The sequence below is a fragment of the Girardinichthys multiradiatus genome, chromosome 12 (assembly GCF_021462225.1).
Source record: "Girardinichthys multiradiatus isolate DD_20200921_A chromosome 12, DD_fGirMul_XY1, whole genome shotgun sequence".
In the NCBI taxonomy this organism is placed as follows: domain Eukaryota; kingdom Metazoa; phylum Chordata; class Actinopteri; order Cyprinodontiformes; family Goodeidae; genus Girardinichthys; species Girardinichthys multiradiatus.
Genome location: NC_061805.1, coordinates 12,679,056 through 12,697,857, shown reverse-complemented (window position 1 = coordinate 12,697,857; position 18,802 = coordinate 12,679,056). Strand labels below are relative to the sequence as shown.

The 18,802-nt window shown below is 38.5% G+C and overlaps 1 protein-coding gene across 2 annotated transcripts in view; it reads left to right on the top strand.

Annotated features, from left to right (window-relative positions):
- zmat4a (zinc finger, matrin-type 4a) overlaps positions 1–18,802 on the top strand; it is a 277,406-nt gene that overhangs the window by 173,737 nt on the left and 84,867 nt on the right. For both annotated transcript variants that reach the window (XM_047382377.1, XM_047382376.1), the window contains exon 5: positions 2,933–3,154. In XM_047382377.1, coding sequence (XP_047238333.1) covers positions 2,933–3,154 — 222 coding nt within the window. The remainder of the gene's footprint in view (positions 1–2,932; positions 3,155–18,802) is intronic.

The window sequence follows — 18,802 nt, the reverse complement described above, 5'->3', positions numbered from 1 at the left end:
TCATCCTTCTTTCTCTTTTCTTTTATTTTCTATTCTTTTCTCCTTCTCTCCCGTTTTCCTTTTTGCCCCACCTCTCTCTCTTTCTTGCTTGTTTTTTTTTTTTTTCTTGTTGTTTCTGTCTCCATGTCCAGTGCATATGAAATAATCCCAAAGTAGTTTCTGATAAAGTTTTTTTTAAATATCTATACATCAGTCACATGGGGCACTCTGCCTGGCTCCACCCCCGGTGGGAAGGGGACCACTTCCTGGGTCCGGGGGCTGGTTGTCTCTATTGGGTATTGGCACCTGGACCTGGGAGTATAGAGTATGTATGGACAGTGTGAGTGAGTGTACGACGTCCATTGTTGTTTGTCTTTACGCTGGGTGCGTGGGTGTGAGTGTTTTTATGTGTACGCATGAGGGTGGGAATGTGTGATTTTGATTGTGTGTGCCTGTTTTTTGTGCCAGGTTGGGTCTTGGGCTGCTCCCTCTCCCAGATCAGTTTATGCCCCCTATCAAATGTGGGGCCTATTCCCTCCTTGCCACACTACCTGCCGGTGGTTGGTGTCTCTGCCCGCCGGTGTACTTGTGGTTCTCGGTATCCAGGGCTGGGTGCTTTAGTGTGTGCTGGCTCACTCCTGGGCTCGGTCGGCCCTCTGCTTGGGGAGTGATATGTCCCGGGGTCTCGGGTCTCTGGGTCCATGGCTGGATCTGCTCGGACGTAGACGGCTGCCGGAGGGGCCTGTGGGCTCCTTGCTTCAGCTCCTTGTGGCTCTGTTGGGTGGTTCCCCTGGGATTCTCCCCTGCTCTTCTCTGGGGGGGTTTCAGTAGTCCCGGCAGTGGTTCTCCTGGGGTTCCTGTGCTCTGGGGGGGCCTTTGGAGGTCTGTGGCTTGGATCTCCTCCATATCTGTCCCTTGTCCAGGGGGGCGGGTTTGTGGCTCCTCACACTCACTATTGCATATTTTTATGGAGAAACCTTGTATACAGAAGCGCACTCACACTCAGACCCACAGTTGTTTAGATTCAGGTGTTAACAGATACACAAATGTTCTTTATTGAGCCGTATTTACCACTAAATACATCTTGCATTCATAAGTACTGTGCACTTTTCGGTAAAAAAGCTGTTAATATGAACATTTCTGCAGGTGTCGAAGCAAGCAGGATGTTATCTTGTATTCTCTTCATCTTTCTTTCTTTCCTTCATTCTTTTCTCATTCTCTCCCTTTTTTTCTTTTTTGCCCCCCTTTCTCTCTTTTGTGCTTCTTTTTTTTTCCTTTTCATTTCTGTCTCCGTGTCCGTAACAATTGAAATAATCCCAAAGCAGTTTCTAATAAAGTTTCTTTTTATGAATATCAAGCAGAGCTTTAAAGCGTTACCTGTAATGCTCCACTTGTGAAAGTAAATCTGTTGGGCTTTTTCTTGGCACTCAGATAACAATTCTGAGTGCTACTCCACCCGGCACGTCAGGTAAAAAAATAAAAAAATAATTAAAAAGAATGTAAATCATGGGTGAGCTGGGTATAAGTACACTGCCGGGTACTTAAAGGTCTGCTTGAGGTCCTGATCCCACACCTAAGTTAACATATTAACTTTATTTCACTAGTAAAGACCACGGCAAATAAATATGAGATTCAAGTTTTTTTCAAAGAAGGGGTCAAGGGGATGGATAAATTTGGAGTGAAGATTGGTTATCTGGGGAGCCTTGCCTGAAGGCTTGGAAAGGTAGAGACTCAGTGTGGGGGTTCCATCTTTTTGAAATGGGTTTTTCCAAGCAAATTTAGGACCCCCAAAATTTCAGAATTATGTTGAGTTGAGTTGAGAGTGAGCTTCATGTAGTTCATATTTACCACTATTCTCTCAGTTTTTGGCAACGAAGAAATTAAAAATGCAGATTCTTTAATTGAACACTGATTTTACTGTGAAATCACAAATGAAAAGGGATGAAAATTAATCTCATGAAGTTACCCTTTAGGCTTTGCATGATTTACCATAATTTTTGTGAACCTTATTAATTTTTTATTTTAGGCCTAGGCCTATATCGGCCTATGTATAGGTTATTGTGTAACTGGCTTCCATTTTTCGTAGAAAAATAATGCTCTTAGATGGCTTTAAGATGCATTTGACACTCTAGCATACATCATTTTATCAGCAGATAAGCCAGGCAGCTAAGGACTTTTGTGGATGTTGAAAACTTCCCTGCATGAGTGTCACTGCTCTCAAACACAATGTACACTATTCTGCTATGGTATCAAGGCAATTTCAAATATCACAGCAATGACCCGATTGTATTAATTAATCTCACACTACATTATCCAGACACTTCATTTACCGCAGAATACAGGATGCTTGAAACTAAACTAGAAACCTGGGACTTATCTTGCTGCCTAATTAATTTGACTAATAATGATGTCACCACTTAGGAGTACTTATAAAAGACTGAAATGTCATTAGCAGATGGTCAGGTGATCTTTTAAAATGAAAAAAATGAACAACAGTAATATTACACAAATGTCATGTTGCAGCAGAATGATGTGAATTCCACACCATTGACCTCAATACACTGGCACTTTTCAGAATGAGTTCAAATCAAAATCAACCCACATACTTCAAACACATGAAAGGATTTAAAGTTGAATGGAATCCTCCTTCATTTCCTCTTTATTATACCATCATAATAGTTGTTTTACGAAACACCAGTATGTTTGGCAAGATGGGAGACAGTAGGACAGCAGCTTTTTGATTACTTTTAGACCAGGCAGTTTTGCTTGGACAGATACTAGACTTAATATATAGCTCTAAATCAGAGGTACACGATGCTTGACATTGATGCATCCCTAAATAAGATATACATATAGCCTCACTGCAATTAAGACAACTTCTTTAAATTTGCTTACCAATAGCAGACATCTGAGATGTATTTATCTTATTTGATTTTTTTTGTTTGTTCATCAGAGGCATCCCCCAGTCCTGTAAAGAACTCCCAAGAAATGTCTCCTATGATGTCACAACGACAGCGCCGCGACTCAGATCGTTACTGCCAGCTATGCAATGCTTGGTTCAACAACCCTGGCATGGCTCAGCAGCATTATGATGGAAAGAAGCATAGGAAGAATGCCACCAGAGCAGATCTGCTGGAGCAGCTGGGCCAGACCATGGACATGGGAGAAATGAAAGGTATGGGCATCAGGCTGATGGAACTAGGCTACACTTATTCACAGAGCATAGCTACATTAATTGACTTAGACATCTATGGACAAGATGAAGATGCTAACTGCTTTGAAGTGTGTTTTGGTTTTGCTGAGCTATATGTTGCAATCTGCTCAATGTTTTATGATGCAGATGCCACTGAATACATGCAGGGAAACATCAACAAAGAAATGATCATTATTACATTCAGTCATCTCCCTGTCAGTTCCACAGGGGCTTTAAACTGGTAGATGCATCAGGGTTAGGCCTCTGAATGTTTTTGGGTATCAGAATCAGAATCAGCTTTATTGCCAAGTTTGTAAAGACAAGCAATAAATTTGACTCTGAAACTGTAATGTCCAGCCAGTTAGTGAAGTTTTGTGTTAGTGTTTTTGTTTACTTTCCTCTGTCAGGTGTTTTTCTGTTTAACCAGGTTATTAGATACCTTCTGTTTATTTTTCAGTCTCTAGATTCTTGTGTTTTGTGTGTTTGTTTATATTGTTCTATAGATCTGTTTTTCTGGGGGTTGTGTTATTTAGTTTAGTTTCTTATTTTTTCTTCTCAGTTCCTCATGTCCCTACTTATTAGTTGTAATTAGACACATTCCCCTCAGTCTCCCTGCACCTGCACCATAATAATAGTAATTTAGGCATTTAAAAAGCTAAATTACCTTATCAAACATTATTACAGTGACCATTATTACTATTTTATTTTATTATTATTTTAAAAAAATGAGACCATGATCATTTTTAAAACCTTTCTTTAAAACGTTTTACACTTGATTTCTGCTCTCTAGCAGAAAATCATCAGATGCAGCAGAACATCAGCAACTCCACCTCTGAATGGTTCAACTGAACAAAATGAAGGTGTTGGAGTGGGCTAGTCAAATTCTGGATTTGAATCCAGTTCAGATGCTGTGACATGACATTATGAGTTATGGTAAATTCTTGATGGCAGTTCTATCTGACAAGATCGGCACGGGCATTTATTGGGTTTAGGGAGAAATTATATTTCCACTCAGGACCAAATTAGTTTTGACAGCTTTTTTTCCTAAATGAATGAAATCATAATTTAAAAACTACTTACTGTATTTAATCAGGTTATCTTTGTCTGATATTAACATCTTTTTGATAATCCTAAACATTTAGGTGTGACAAAGAGTAAAAAACAGAATGAATCTGTTCAGACCAGAATTTATGTCCCAGATTATAATGTGTCTTCCATGGCATCTATTTTCATTCTTTAAAGGGTAAAGATGTGTCCTAAACTTTCTTAGCCTCTGTTTTTTTGGGGGGGTTGTTTTGTGTGTGTCTGCTGGATGGCTTTTAACAGTTCCATTAATTATTAAAAATACTATTATGAACAAGCTGAGAACCTGTAACTGTTTCTAATCTCCAGTGTTTGTCTTTCTGCTAGGCCAAATGTTTGCTTTTCATCTGTGCATGGTATTATTAACACATCTAATCAGACACCTTAGAAAGCTAACCAACATGAGGCTCATCAATTTGGGTTTCAAGCTGGGATTAATAAATTAGCATCACATTATTTCCTTTACTGAAAATAGCCACGATGTGTACGACACCCCATAAAGTCAGGGGTCCTATTACTGTAAAAAAGAAGACTGTGATTTGTACCACAGCTGTCAGTGTGAGTTCTTGTGCTTCCACCAGCATGACAAGCTGTAACTGTTTAACACGAATGGAAGAAAATTGCCCCAGCTCCTTGTCTCCCCGTCACAATATGTCAATACAAGTTTCACAGTATAATTTAAAATGGTGGAGGGATGGCTGCCAGAAGAGCAGGGGCAACCCAGAGGTGTTGGGGAGGCCTTTGGTGCATGACAGCCCTGAAAGGGAGAAACAACTTCTCTGACCTGATGAGGCTCATATTAATTAGTTAAGGCCTGGTTAGTTATTTATATCCTACAGTTTAGGACAGACTGAGCAGTTGCTGTCAACTCCATCATTTGTTCTACTGTAGTGCTAACTGCATGATTTGTATGTAAGGCACAGAACGTTTCGATTCATAATAGTACAGGTGTCCAAGTTATCTTATCTATATTTATTTGTTTGGGGCTTATCTTTGGTTATCTTTCCTTTGATTTTGTCCTTATTGCCTCGTTTTAGTTATGATACCGGAGCTTCATGCTTTGTAGACTAGATTCACTTCTTGTTTCCTTTTTTTAAATTGCTTGTCCTTTGTTAATTGTGTTTTCTTCTTATGTCACTTCATGTCTAAATGTATGGTTTCCCCCCACCTGTGAGCCTGTGTTTGGTTCTTAGCTTGCTTCAAAGTAAAAATAACACATCTTTAAAGTTGTAGGCATGTTATAGAAATTAAATAGTGCAAACTATCAAACAAGCAAACATAATTCCAGGTTGTGAGACAACAAAACATGAAAAATGTCAAGGGGAGTGAATACTTTTACAAGTCACTATATAACTGGGATCACTTTCACAACTGCACAAGCAGGCAGCCTGTTTTGGCAGCTCCCACTCCGGAGTTTTCCCTTTTTTAAATCAGTTTTATATAAGTTTTGTGAGTTCCTGTTTTTTCCGACTTGTACACATTATGGAGTTGACCGTTTTGTGGACAACTTTGTTTTTATTTTCTTTTGTTACGACACTTGTGTCCAGAGATCGTTTAAGTGGCCATGCTTCTATTGTTCAAACCAAAGATCAGCTGCTAGCTCTTGGTAGCTCCGCTGTTCCGCCTCCCAACAAGCAGCCTGATATTCCGCGCGAACTGAGGGGGAAGAGAAGAGGTACCTGCACCAGCATGGGGCATCAAAAGAAGTTACTTGACATCCTCTCCATCATTCATAGGAAATGTGAGATCCTGTCTCAACAAAGTAAATGAATTGGCAGCCCTTACCAGGCATCAGTCGGCCTATTAAGAGACCAGCTTGATTATGGTGACTGAGACATGGCTAATCATGCTAAATCCGGACACACATAAACATGGTCGGTTTTCAGTAACAACGAGCTGACAGAACCAAGGAGGGGATCTTGCTGTGTTTATGAATGATAGACGGTGCATATCTGGACATTTAATTATTGAACTCTTAAGCCCACAGGGTTTTAGAAACAACTTCTGCTTAAAAACAACAAACTAAATCAAGCATAGCTCCACAGTTAAAAAGTCTAAATAGAAACTTTTGCTACCTGTATGAAAGTAGGACATAACATAATATTTCTACAGTGGAACCTCTATTGCAACAGCCTGATTTATTTATGATTTAACAATGAACAAATCTAATTATTGGAGCTTGGCCAATTTTTTTAAATTAAATGAACATAGCTAAACACCATGAAAATCCTTTTGAAAACCTAGGAGAACCTAGGAGAAGCCTCAGGTTGTATTCATCAACATCTTGACTATAACTGCAGCAAATCTGGACTGAATTGGTTGAAGCATATTTGTTCCACAAAGGTTTTAGTGGGCAATGTGCCAGGCAGAGTTTGGATTTTGTAGCGACAGTGGAAAGGAAAACTACCTTTTAACAGGAAGAAACTTCTAGCAGAACCAGGCTCTGTATGAGCAGCCATCTGCCATGACCGACTGGGGGTTTGAGAGAACAGAACAGAGACACAAAAAAGAACACAGAAGCACTGACCCAGTAGTACTTTCTATAGGAAAGAAAAGTGAAACATGAATGGTTGCAGCTCCTTTAGAGGCTTCATCTAGGAGAGAAAGACAGCTAAGCAGAGTAACCTTTGAGCCAGTTTTCAAGTCTAGAGTATGAAAGAGAGCATATACAGTTAGTCACAGTAAAAGCTCAGCCAGAAAGACAGGGCCAAGTGTATTATCTGTATAAGGTGAGCATTAAGTTGTTGGCAGTAGCAGCTTGGTCATTGTCCCTCTCCAGGATGGTGCCACAGCTAAATACAGAGCCAGGCCAGATGTATCTTCTAGAAAGAGAAAATCAGTGAGAGAACATAAAGTTAAAACAGCAAATAACATAAAATTGGAGAGTAGTAGTGAGAATGAATAGAAGAATAATAGTAATAATAATAATAATAATAATAAAGAATAAAGAGAAACAGGAACACTATAAGTGTGAATGTAGCAGAGAGTGAAAGTGGTCATTATGTCCTCCAGCAGCCTAAGCCTATAGCATCATAACTACAGAGATAGCTCATGATAACGTAAGCCACTCTAACTATAAGCTTTATCAAAAAGGAAAGTTTTAAGCCTAGCCTTAAAAGTAGACAGGGTGTCTGCCTCACAGACTAAAACTTGGAGCTGGTTCCACAGGAGAGGAGCCTGATAACTAAAAGATCTGCCTCCCATTCTACTTCTAGAGACTCTAGGAACCACCAGTAAACCTGCAGTCTGAGAACGAAGTGCTCTGTTAGGAACGTATGGAAACAATCAGATCTCTGATGTATGATGGAGCTAGATCATTAAGGGCTTTATATGTGAGGAGGAGAGCCAATGAAAGGAAGCTAAAATAGGAGAAATATGATCTCTCTGTTCATGTTCATCAGAGCTCTTGCTGCAGAATTGTAGATCAGCTGAAGGCTTTTTTGGACATCCTGGTAGTTAAGAATAACAATAGTCCAGCCTTGAATTAACAAATGTATGGACTAGGTTTTCAGCGTCTCTCCTGGATAGGATGTTTCTAATTTTGGCAATGTTCCGGAGATGAAAGAAGGAAATTGTAGAAATCTGACTAATATGGGATTTAAATGACATGTCTGTTGTATTTTGTTTTTGATTTTTATGATTTCCTCCTTTTAGATTATTTTTTAATCTGTTCAGTTCTGGCTATGGACAGAAGTGTGTACAGAAGCTGTGGAGAGGATTGTTAAACTGCGACCCTGCTTCCTTGTCTGAACCCTGGGAAATGCTTATTTCCATTGTAGGACTCCTTCTGAATATGACATAGCCTTTGGTTAGGACATTGACCCTGTATAATCAAAATGTTCCAATGCATAAAATTATTAAAGTCAAAAGAAATCAAACAACATAAAAAAAAAAAAAAATCCATGACAAACTATGTAAACCACTGTGCAAAAAGAATATTCTATGTAAACTATATACAATACAAAATAGTGCGAAATGTGCAAAAAATAATTAAAAATGAAAAACTGTATAAATTATAAGCTGAACACACCCCCAACCCCACCCCTGTACACACCTGTGCATACTGCTCCTTGTCCTTATTTTTATCCCTCTAAAGTGTTTTTTCATGTTTTGGTTGTGGAAACCTAAGTCAAATTCCTTGTTTGTGACACAAACTTGGCCAATAAAGTTAACAGTGACTCTGATTCTGATTCAAACTCAAAACAAACAAGACCTTAATCAGTCTCACACAAACAGCCATGCAGCCTCTTTGTTATGAAGAAGGAGTGGGTGATTGTGGTTTACAGATGTGCTACACAACATATGTCATACACAACAATAATTATAATTGTAAAATAAGTAAAACATTGTTGAAATAGCAGACATAATGTAAATCTGCTGGAAATAAGAAGTAGCACTGTAACTTGCTCAGGAACTAGCCCCCCCTCCTCCAGAGCACATCTTCCTCATAATCTTCCTTATCCTAATAGGCGCAGCTGTCTGAAGAATAATCCATTTCCATGTCCAGGTGCTTCTTAAGAACTTTTTTCACTCTGTGGTGGCATCAGCCATGAATTGGATGAACTCTTTAGGAAGGCCATCTCTGTCCTAAGATACCACCCTCAACTCAGTGCAGGTGGTGGGAGACAGAAGGACTTTGGCAAAAATACCATCACTGTTTGACAATGTCTTCCACCCCATGAATGAAGCAGTTGCAGAAATGAAAAGCTCCATCAGTGAAATACTGCTGCATCCTAGGTGCACAAAGGATTGTTACCCCAGATCCTTCCTCCAAACGGATGTTAGACTTTATAACCATAACTGCTCCCAAGAAACTCGATAAGTCCCTGCTGTTTTTGCAGTTTTTCCAGTTCTTGTAAACAGTCTATTTTTTATGCACAATTAAGCATACACAGATTGTACATTTTCAAAATAACCTTATTAAGTTGCAAATTTTATTTAATCTGAGTATGCTATTTTAACACCTGTACAGTAGTTTTTATGTTGTAAATTTTTTTCTTACTATACAGTGTAATATTTTTTGTTTTTCATATTTTTTACATTTGTGTGTGTCTCCCTGCTTTCATTTGAATTCAACTTTGCTACTGATATACCTAAATTTCCCCACTGTGGAAAAATAAATGATATTTGGATTCTATTCTATTCTATTCTATTCTATTCTAAACAGTCTTACATTTGTCGTTTGTTACTACAATGTTTTCAGACCAGGGAGATTTGAAAACATCAACAACATTATTATAGGGAGGCTGAAAATGTCAGCATGCAAGTTGTACTATTCACACTTGGAATAATAATAATCGCTGGTAATTATAATTAGTAATGAAGTGGCAAATCATCCTCATCAGGAAAAATCCGCCGCATCCAAATATAGAAAAGAGAATTAACCGCAGCATGTTTAGCCCGCCGCCCGACAGGCTGCCAGGATGGAGAGAGGAGGAAGGGAGGAATGTTGCAGGAAAAAATTACCTTCTCACCATGTACTCAGTGCACTTCTCACCATTCTTCCCTTCCATCTGTTTCCATTTTTTCTTTTGTTTCACCACTCTATTGCCTGCTGTACACTTTTTCTGTCCTCACACACCTCTCAAATAGCAGAGAAAATGTGAAATCTGACTCTGAATGTTGCCATGGGATAAAATATGCAACATCTCCCATAAAGGAGGTGTTCTATCTATTGTATTGATGAGCAGCTATGGAAAGTTGATGGCAAAGAAACAGCGTACAGTGCCTTGAAAGAGGAAATATATTAGATAGATAGATAGATAGATAGATAGATAGATAGATAGATAGATAGATAGATAGATAGATAGATAGATAGATAGATAGATAGATAGATAGATAGATAGATAGATAGATAGATAGATAGATAGATAGATAGATAGATAGATAGATAGATAGATAGATAGATAGATAGATAGATAGATAGATAGATAGATAGATAGATAGATAGATAGATAGATAGATAGATAGATAGATAGATAGATAGATAGATAGATAGATTCATGTATAAATTATGAATAATATAATTTTTTTTCTTAAGGATATTTTTTGTGATTTTAATAATAAACATTATGTTCAAACATAAGGGTCTCCATCAGTGCACTTGGGACCAGGACACCCTAGGCAGGAGGTCAATGATCGACTTTGTTGTCGTATCATCAGACCTTTGGCCGCATGTCTTGGACACTTGGGTGAAGAGAGGGGCTGAGCTGTCCACTGATCACCACCTGGTGGTGAGTTGGATCCGCTGGAGGAGGAGAAAGCCGGACAGACTTGGCAGGCCCAAGCGCATAGTGAGGGTCTGCTGGGAACGTCTGGCAGAGCCCTCAGCCAGGGATGTATTCAACTCCCACCTCCAGGAGAGCTTTGACCAGATTCCGGGGGATGTTGGAGACATAGAGTCTGAGTGGACCATGTTCTCCGGATCTATTGTCGATGCTGCTGCCTGTAGCTGCGGCCGTAAGGTCTGTGGTGCCTGTCGCAGCGGCAATCCCAGAACCCGGTGGTGGACACCGGCAGTAAGGGATGTTGTCAAGCTGAAGAAGAAGTCCAATCGGCTGTGGCTGGCTTGTGGGACTCCTGAGGCGGCTGATGGGTACTGTGAGGCCAAGAGTGCCGCGGCCCGGGCTGTGGCTGAGGCAAAAACTTGGGCCTGGGAGGAGTTCGGTGAGGCCATTGAGAAGGACTACCGGTTGGCCTTGAAGCGATTCTGGCAAACCATCCGGCGCCTCAGGAGGGGGAAGCAGTGCTTCGCCAACACTGTTTATAGTGGGGGTGGGAGACTGCTGACCTCGACTGAGGACATTATCAGGCGGTGGAAGGAGTACTTCGAGGATCTCCTCAATCCTGCCATTACGCATTCCCTGGTGGAAGCAGAGGCTGGGGACTCGGGGTTGGACTCTTTCATCAGCCAGGCTGAAGTCACCGAGTTGGTTAAAAAGCTCCGTGGTGGCAGGGCTTTGGGGGTGAATGAGATCTGCCCTGACTACCTCAAGTCTCTGGATGTTGTATGGCTGTCATGGTTGACACGCCTCTTCAACATTGCGTGGCGGTCGGGGACAGTGCCTCTGGACTGGCAGACTGGGGTGGTGGTCCCCATTCATAAGAAGGGTGACCGAAGACTGTGTTCCAACTACAGGGGGATCACACTCCTCAGCCTCCCTCATAAGGCCTACACCATGGTATTGGAGAGGAGAGTCCGGCCAATAGTCGAACCTCAGCAAAACATAACAAAAACACTGCAGGTACTGACCAGAGTAGCGATCCACAACTTACAGAGACACTGCAGGAACATATGGAACTCAAGGCAAGGACAAGGGTAGTGAACGAGTTGTGAGACGAGAGGAACCAGCAAAGGACAATGAAACAAAACCAACTAATATACAGAGGGAGAACAAAGGCAGGTAATCAAAGGAACTAAGAACAGGTGAGACAAGGAGGCAGGGAGGCAGAGAGGAGCAGGTGAACCTAATAAAACCAATGCACGAGGAAAGGGACTAAAGACAAGACAGAAAGCAGACCTAAATGAAACTATAAACCAAGATAAAAATAAAGCATAAGAATCAAGGATAAACATGAACTGAAAGAAACTGAGAAACGGGAGGGAACACAACAACCTAAGCACTTAGCAAAACAGAAACCATAAGGAAACTCTGACTATAAAAGTAAACAAACCTAAACCAACACTGATAGAACAAAACTAAGAATGAATCAGAGGAAACGAGGACTAGAATAAAAGTAAACAATAACTAAAGCTAACCTATAAAGGAGAGGGTGGAGAACAAAGATTAACTAGAGGAACAAAGAAGAACTGGAGAATAAAGGGAACTTAAACTGAGTAATAACTCTAAGAGGGAAAAGAAATGACAAGAGGAGTAACAGAAAAGAAACTAATAAAGAAGAGAGTGCAAGGGAACCAGAGAACTATGGTAAATAATAATAATAATCATAAGGAAACCATTCTAAGAAAATAAACAGGAAAGCAACACCAAGGGAACTAGGAGCGAGGAGAACACACTGGGGGGCAGAAGACATGAATACAAAACACAAATAAACATCTAGCTAAAAGGTAAACAAAAACACAAAACCCAAAAGCAAAGTCCAAAAAGTCCAAACCCTGACACTATGGTTTTGAAAGTTTTTTCAAGTGGACAAATTTGTTTTTCTAGTTCTTCTATTTCTGTTGTGTGCATTTTTAAGCCCTTTTGTGTAGAAAATAATGTGTCTCTTAAATAAGCTTAAATGAGTCCCATAATATTAAATCGTTGTGTGTGGAAGGGCAATTAGATTAGCAAAATAGTGTTTATTGTATCAACAAAAGTCCTGTTTTTTAAAAGGGTTGGGTTCAAGTGCCATTTGTATGCATTTTGTGTTTTTTTCTGGCATATCTATAGACAGAGTCAGTGGAGAATGATTTGAGAGAGCCTCTACAAATATTCTGACTCCAAACTTCTTTACAATGTCTGTTGACATTAGAAAAAGTTTGTGTTTTAGTTGTGTCGGTTGAATCTATAGACTGGAGATGCATATGCTTCTGGACATCTTTTAAATTTAAGATCTTCCATATAAATGCGCCTCTCACATTTTTGTAAATATTTTATTATATTATAGTGGGACAACACTGAAAATATGACACTTTAATAAAATGTAAAACAGGCTTCAAAGTTTCTTTAGAAATACCCAGGAACCTGGACAGTAACAAAAGCTTTTAATTTGAATAACGTTGCATAGCTTGCTGCAACACCTCCTGCAACACCTCCCCCAACAGCTCCTCTCCTGTCAACAGAAGCTCCAATGACTGCACTGTCATTGAACTCACAGCACTATGTTTCTATGTAAAGATGATTTACAGCACTGCATTAAAATATTTGTGTACATTTAACAAATATCAACTGTCCAAAAAATTCCAACAGCAAATTTAATGGTAACACACAAAAGAAAAACTAAGTAAAAAACTTAACTTACAACACTTGACGTTTACAAAATTGAGTAATGTCAATTGTTTAAGTTTTTTTTTTTATTCTGAATGTTATTTGTGTCTGCAACTTGCATCATGACTGCAACCCTGGTCTGAAATTAATGTGTTGATACATTGTTAATCCTGCACTTTTTAATTGCTCTTTTTGTTTTTTAAAGGAACTTTTCAAATAAAGTGTTTTATGGGCCATTTCAAAATACAAAGAAATCCAACCAGTCTTCCAGGTTGCAGCAATCAATCACTCAATAGGGGGAACAATAAGACAGCAGCTTGGGGGTTGGTGATCAGAATGCAAGTATGAATAGAGCTATAGGCCAATAGTGTACACATTTTGAATAGATGTTAATCTACAATAGGCTGGCACTGCAGATCTATACTCATCAAATGTTATGTCTGGAAACCTCTTGACTTTAATGGACCCTGGAAAAGAAATGGGCAATAACTTGATTTTGATCATGTTACAAATGTGATTTTTATTTACAAGTTAGCACAACCCTATGCACATTACAATTTACCAAAAAGTCACAGTGTCACACCATCATCCTCCTCTGTGTGCTCTTCTGTGTTGTGCTTTTTGGTGCTGGGCAGAACTCTGTTGAGTTGCTCACGGCTAATAAAATGGGGATCCTGTGGCTGCTAGCTCTTTTTCCTATAGTGGGATCTTGCACCGTTCTCATCAAAGTGTTTGATGATGTCAGTCCACTTAGCTTTGCAAATTCTGAATAGGGGAAACAAAGGAAATATTTATCTCAGCTTGTAATATTTGATTGGTCAGGTTTACGTGAACTTGTCCGCTTCACTAAAAATACGTGATTTATTTTCAATATGATGCATCATAATAGTCTTTTTTTTAAGTTTTCAAACTCACCCTATGAGAAATTGAAAGGTATTGCTGCAGACTTCGATGCCTCCGATCAAATAAGTTGTCTTGGGATGTTTTCTTTTTGATGGTGTCTTCTTGGTAGATGTTATCATTGCTGACGTTTCTACTGTACGCTGGTTTGCTTCAAGATGTCCAATGATTCTTATGTGCTGCCACTTCCTTTCCGTTGCTAAAAAATCCATGTGTATGTTGTACATGAGCTCAGAAGAAAGTTTGTCGCTACAGGACTGTGTCCCAAGTAAAGAGTTCTCATTTCCTCTCCCTTAGCATTTACAGCCAAGGTACATATTTTCTTCATTTCTCTATGTTCTTCAAATGTTGGGATGGCAATAGGTGCTGATATCGTACGTTCTAGCTTCATATATATGTATATTACAGGTCCGATGAAGACACAACTGAGTTTCTGACCAGCCAGTCACCATGTCAAGATGAAAAGGGTATGATTATGGTCAGCCCAATCTTGAACATACAGATGATTTATTCCTCCAGTTATGGAGAAATGTATTATCCAAGCCAAGGTTTTAATAGTTTTGCAATTTTCATTAGTTTTTAATTTTATTTAGTTTTGACTTCACATTTTCAATTATATTTTAGTTTTAACTAGTTTTTAGCATTTGTTTGCTAGTTTAGTTTAAATTTTTTGAAAATGCTTAGTTTCATTCTAGTTTTTATTAATTTCAGTTATAGTTTCAGTCTTTTTTCTGAAATCAAATCCTGGGACCTTTCCAGCTCAGAGATTAAAATAATTAAAAGTTATCAAGATATAATGAAAACATTTGTACAGTTACAGTTTCATTTATTTTAAAATATTTATTCATAAGTAAACTATAAAAATCAAGTGTAAGAGCAGGAAAATATATTCACACTATCGTTAGCATTTCCTAAGAGTAATAAAACAAATAAATAGCAGTAGTAATGTCTGTTTTCTTTCTCTTGCTCATTTTTCTAACACTCGTCTGCTCTTTCCCTGCTCCTAGCTTTACTTGTCTATCAGTCTATTTTCCTTCTCTCTCTCTAACTCTTCCCACTTTCCTCTGCTCTTTCAAATTTTTTCTAACAGTCTTTCCATTTTCCTTCTCTCTTCTGTTCTATCAGACATTCACTGTTCTAAAACAGATAATGTAATCAAAATTCCCTCCGAAAACATTGGAACGTGTAACATACTAAAAAATTACAATTTAACAATAGGACTTTTGTTTCAAGTACCCTTTAGGAGTTGGTTATTTTTAGATACTAGGACACTAGGATAATCCTAATATAATTCTATAAATATTAACTTTATTTAACTTTTTTCCTTTGTTGATGAAATACCAAAATTGCTATAGTTAGAAAAAAAAAAAACAGCATTTTACTTGGAGCTACGGGCTAATACCACAGAAGAAATATACATTTAATCAGGTGATTCTATCCCTCCTCATCATTCTCAGTTCATGTAGTTCTTGCCTCATTCACTTTCCCTGTTACTGACTTTTCAGTAACTTTCATATGTCCAAACTGAGTGGAAAACACCCCTCAGTCTGAGTTCACAAATCACTATAATAAATTAGTAAAGCAACTCATAATTAACTCAGAAAATATAAACTAAAGGTCACCAATCAATTATGTCACATCTTACTTTGGACAAATCCTTGTTGACCATGTAGCTCAACTTTCCAAAATTAGGAAGTTGTTTTAATCATTTTATTAATATTTGTTGTCTGTTAAGGGTTGTCCTGTGAATACCAGCCCAGTAAGACGGTGGTATTAGGACAAAATCGAAAAGGGTGAGTCAAGCTGTGACATTATTGAACAGCAAAACTCTGCACACACATGGAATGAATTCACACAATTTCTTAAAATACAAGAATTTATTAAAAAAAATAAGTCAACTCAAAGTCAAACATATTTAAATCAACAAATTCTTCACCATGCTAAAACAATCCAACTAAACTACCAAGTAGAATTAAAGAATAAGGAAGACTAATGGGCTATGTACAATATAAACAAGTTGATCAAAGATGGTTGAAAACTATGACTGAAAAAGTGATGCAACATTACCATGCAATGTTTATGTTTGAGAACCAAGGATTATCTTGAAGAATCTGGACATGAAGTTAAGTTAGTCTTGGAACCAACTTAGGCAATAATCAGCATACCTTTAGACAACCATTCACAATGCAAGATCAGATAAAATATTATTTTAATAATATAATGTTTTAAAGAAAGATCTGCTGAATAAAACCAACCTTCTGGATGACTAATTCTCAATGGTGTCTCATTAGCTGCCTTTATTTATTAAAATAATATTTAAAGAAATATTATTAAGGAAATGGTAAAATATTCAAGGAAATATTTAGGAAAAGGGCCAAATCTTTCTGGAGAAATGGAGCTTAATGGTGTTTACTTAGTTATTAAGTTTAGCAAAACAATGTTTAGGGAAATATTTTACTGGATTGAAAATTAGCAAGCTTTTTGGGTAAATGATCTTAGGAGATTAGCTGTAAGCACACGTGTTCTTAGCTGTTAGCAGTTAGACCTAAAAAAAGAAGCTTATCATCAGAATCAAACACAAACCTTTATAATACCGTTAATAAAAGGGTTAAAATGCATAAGCACGGACGGCGCGTTATGATCAATCTTCTGTATTTAAAATCACCCTTTAAATAAAGTTTTTTAAAACACACACAAACTGAGCACGTGGTGAGCAGATAGCCTGCTAGCACCAAGATAGCTGAGTTAAACACAAACAAAACCAAACTTCATAAAATAAAAAATGTTTAGATAATTTCATCCTAAATTACATCTCTTTGCCCAAACCCCTAACCTCGTATGTGAACCGTGCTGAGGAGAAGTTGTCCGGGCGACGATGAAGTTTGAAGAAAGCTCTGTGAACAAAGGGTTAGCTTCAGCTAACTTCCGTAGCTGTTGGGTGGGCGGCTCGCTGTGCCCGCCGACCAAACTGCATGTTACTGCCGTATCCATGATGATGTGGTTCCTGTTGTCCTCCTTTCAGACCAGGAAACTGCTTCATTCTGCTGGGAAATTCTCTGGAAACAAAGTTTGCCTCTGTAGACCTCAGAGAGAAAGTCAAGCAATGCTTGTACCTTAATTATCCCCGTTCTTGAATGAAATAACGCATACAAAACAGCAATTCATTCGTACTTAACTTAGTGCAATGACTGCATGATCTTATGACACTCTTGGATCCAGTTTGAAGAGTTATGTCTGTTTGCCTGCAAAGAGACATTAGCGCGCATCTCTCCTGCCAGCTCCGGAGCGGGTTCCGGGTGGAGATCAATTCATTGGAAAGGGGGTGCTTTTATACAGACAGTGGCATCATGGGAAGTCCGCTGTTACACCCCCCCCCCCTCCTAAGTTGTGCTGGAACTCGGTTAATGCAACTTATTTTGAAAGTTCCAGAAACGTTTGTACCGAATCTTGATGTTGTAATCCATGGCTGTGGTCCCAACAGCAACATGCTTACTCGCGCTTTCTACCCCCGGCTACCGTAATAACAGTCTACACAGAACATTTCTTTTTCTCATTCACAAAGCACTAAAATTGGGGACATTTCCGGCGACAGTTTTAGCCGGAGACAGGTCATCTACAACGGGGACTGTCCTCAGAAATAGGGGACGTCTGGTTATCTAAAAGCAATCATATTCATAGTAATCCCAATTTGGACTCTGGCGCTTTATTATAAGTTTTGCTGACATGTGGACGGACCGCACAGATGACTTGAACACTTAAGTTAGTTTTCCTTTTTTTGCAAAGTCTCGTTAACAAAATGTTTATTTACTTCTAGTTTTCATTATTTCGTTAGTTATTGTTAATGATAAAAACCTTGGTTTGCACCATTATGAAGAAAATTACTCAGTCATAATATTTACAGATGAATTATGGTAAACTAACTTTCCAGTAAGTGACAGTGAGAACTGGGTTTTGTTTATCTTTTCTGCTTTGTAGCTGCAGGACTCATTATAACTCCCTGTCAACCTTCAGAGACAGCAGAGTCTTACCCACAGTGTCATGAGAATAATAAAATAAAAGCATAACAAAACCATAAGTTAATAGTAATAAGACAATGGAAAGCAAAGGTATTCCTAGCAAGAAGAACCTGAAATAAGCTTCTACTTAATGCTCAGACACATAAAAATATTTATTGTTCAAGCCCTGCAGGCAAAGACTTCTCTTTATGAAAATTAAAAGACAAAGCTGCAACTTGCAATAGCTCCCAAATGGTTTTGTTTATTGATACAAAGCAAAAAGAATGTATCTGTATTGCTTGATACATTTTCAGGTTTTCTCATACCTCCATTTGTTTTTAAAATAGCTATGAAGCCGCTGTCACGCATTCATATTCCATCGAAATGCTTTTGCATCCTAAACCTTCTGCCATAAACCTGCTGTAGAGTAATAACAAAAACTTATCTTTATTGCATCTTGAATATATTGTACCAAATATAGAAGACTGAACATGATACTGTTAACTTTGTCATCTTTCAAACAATGGTCCATCCAGCACCTAAAAAAAGATGATTGATGATGAAGGGAGTGTCTGTGAGGAAGGGCTGGAGGTCTACTGAGTAACTCTTTGGATAGAGAGAACCACAAAAAGGCTGCCCATTCCAGCTAACTATCAGTCAGCAGTCTATAACAGACTTGCTTCCACAAGTTACATCATACATCATCGTAAAACCTGATCGTA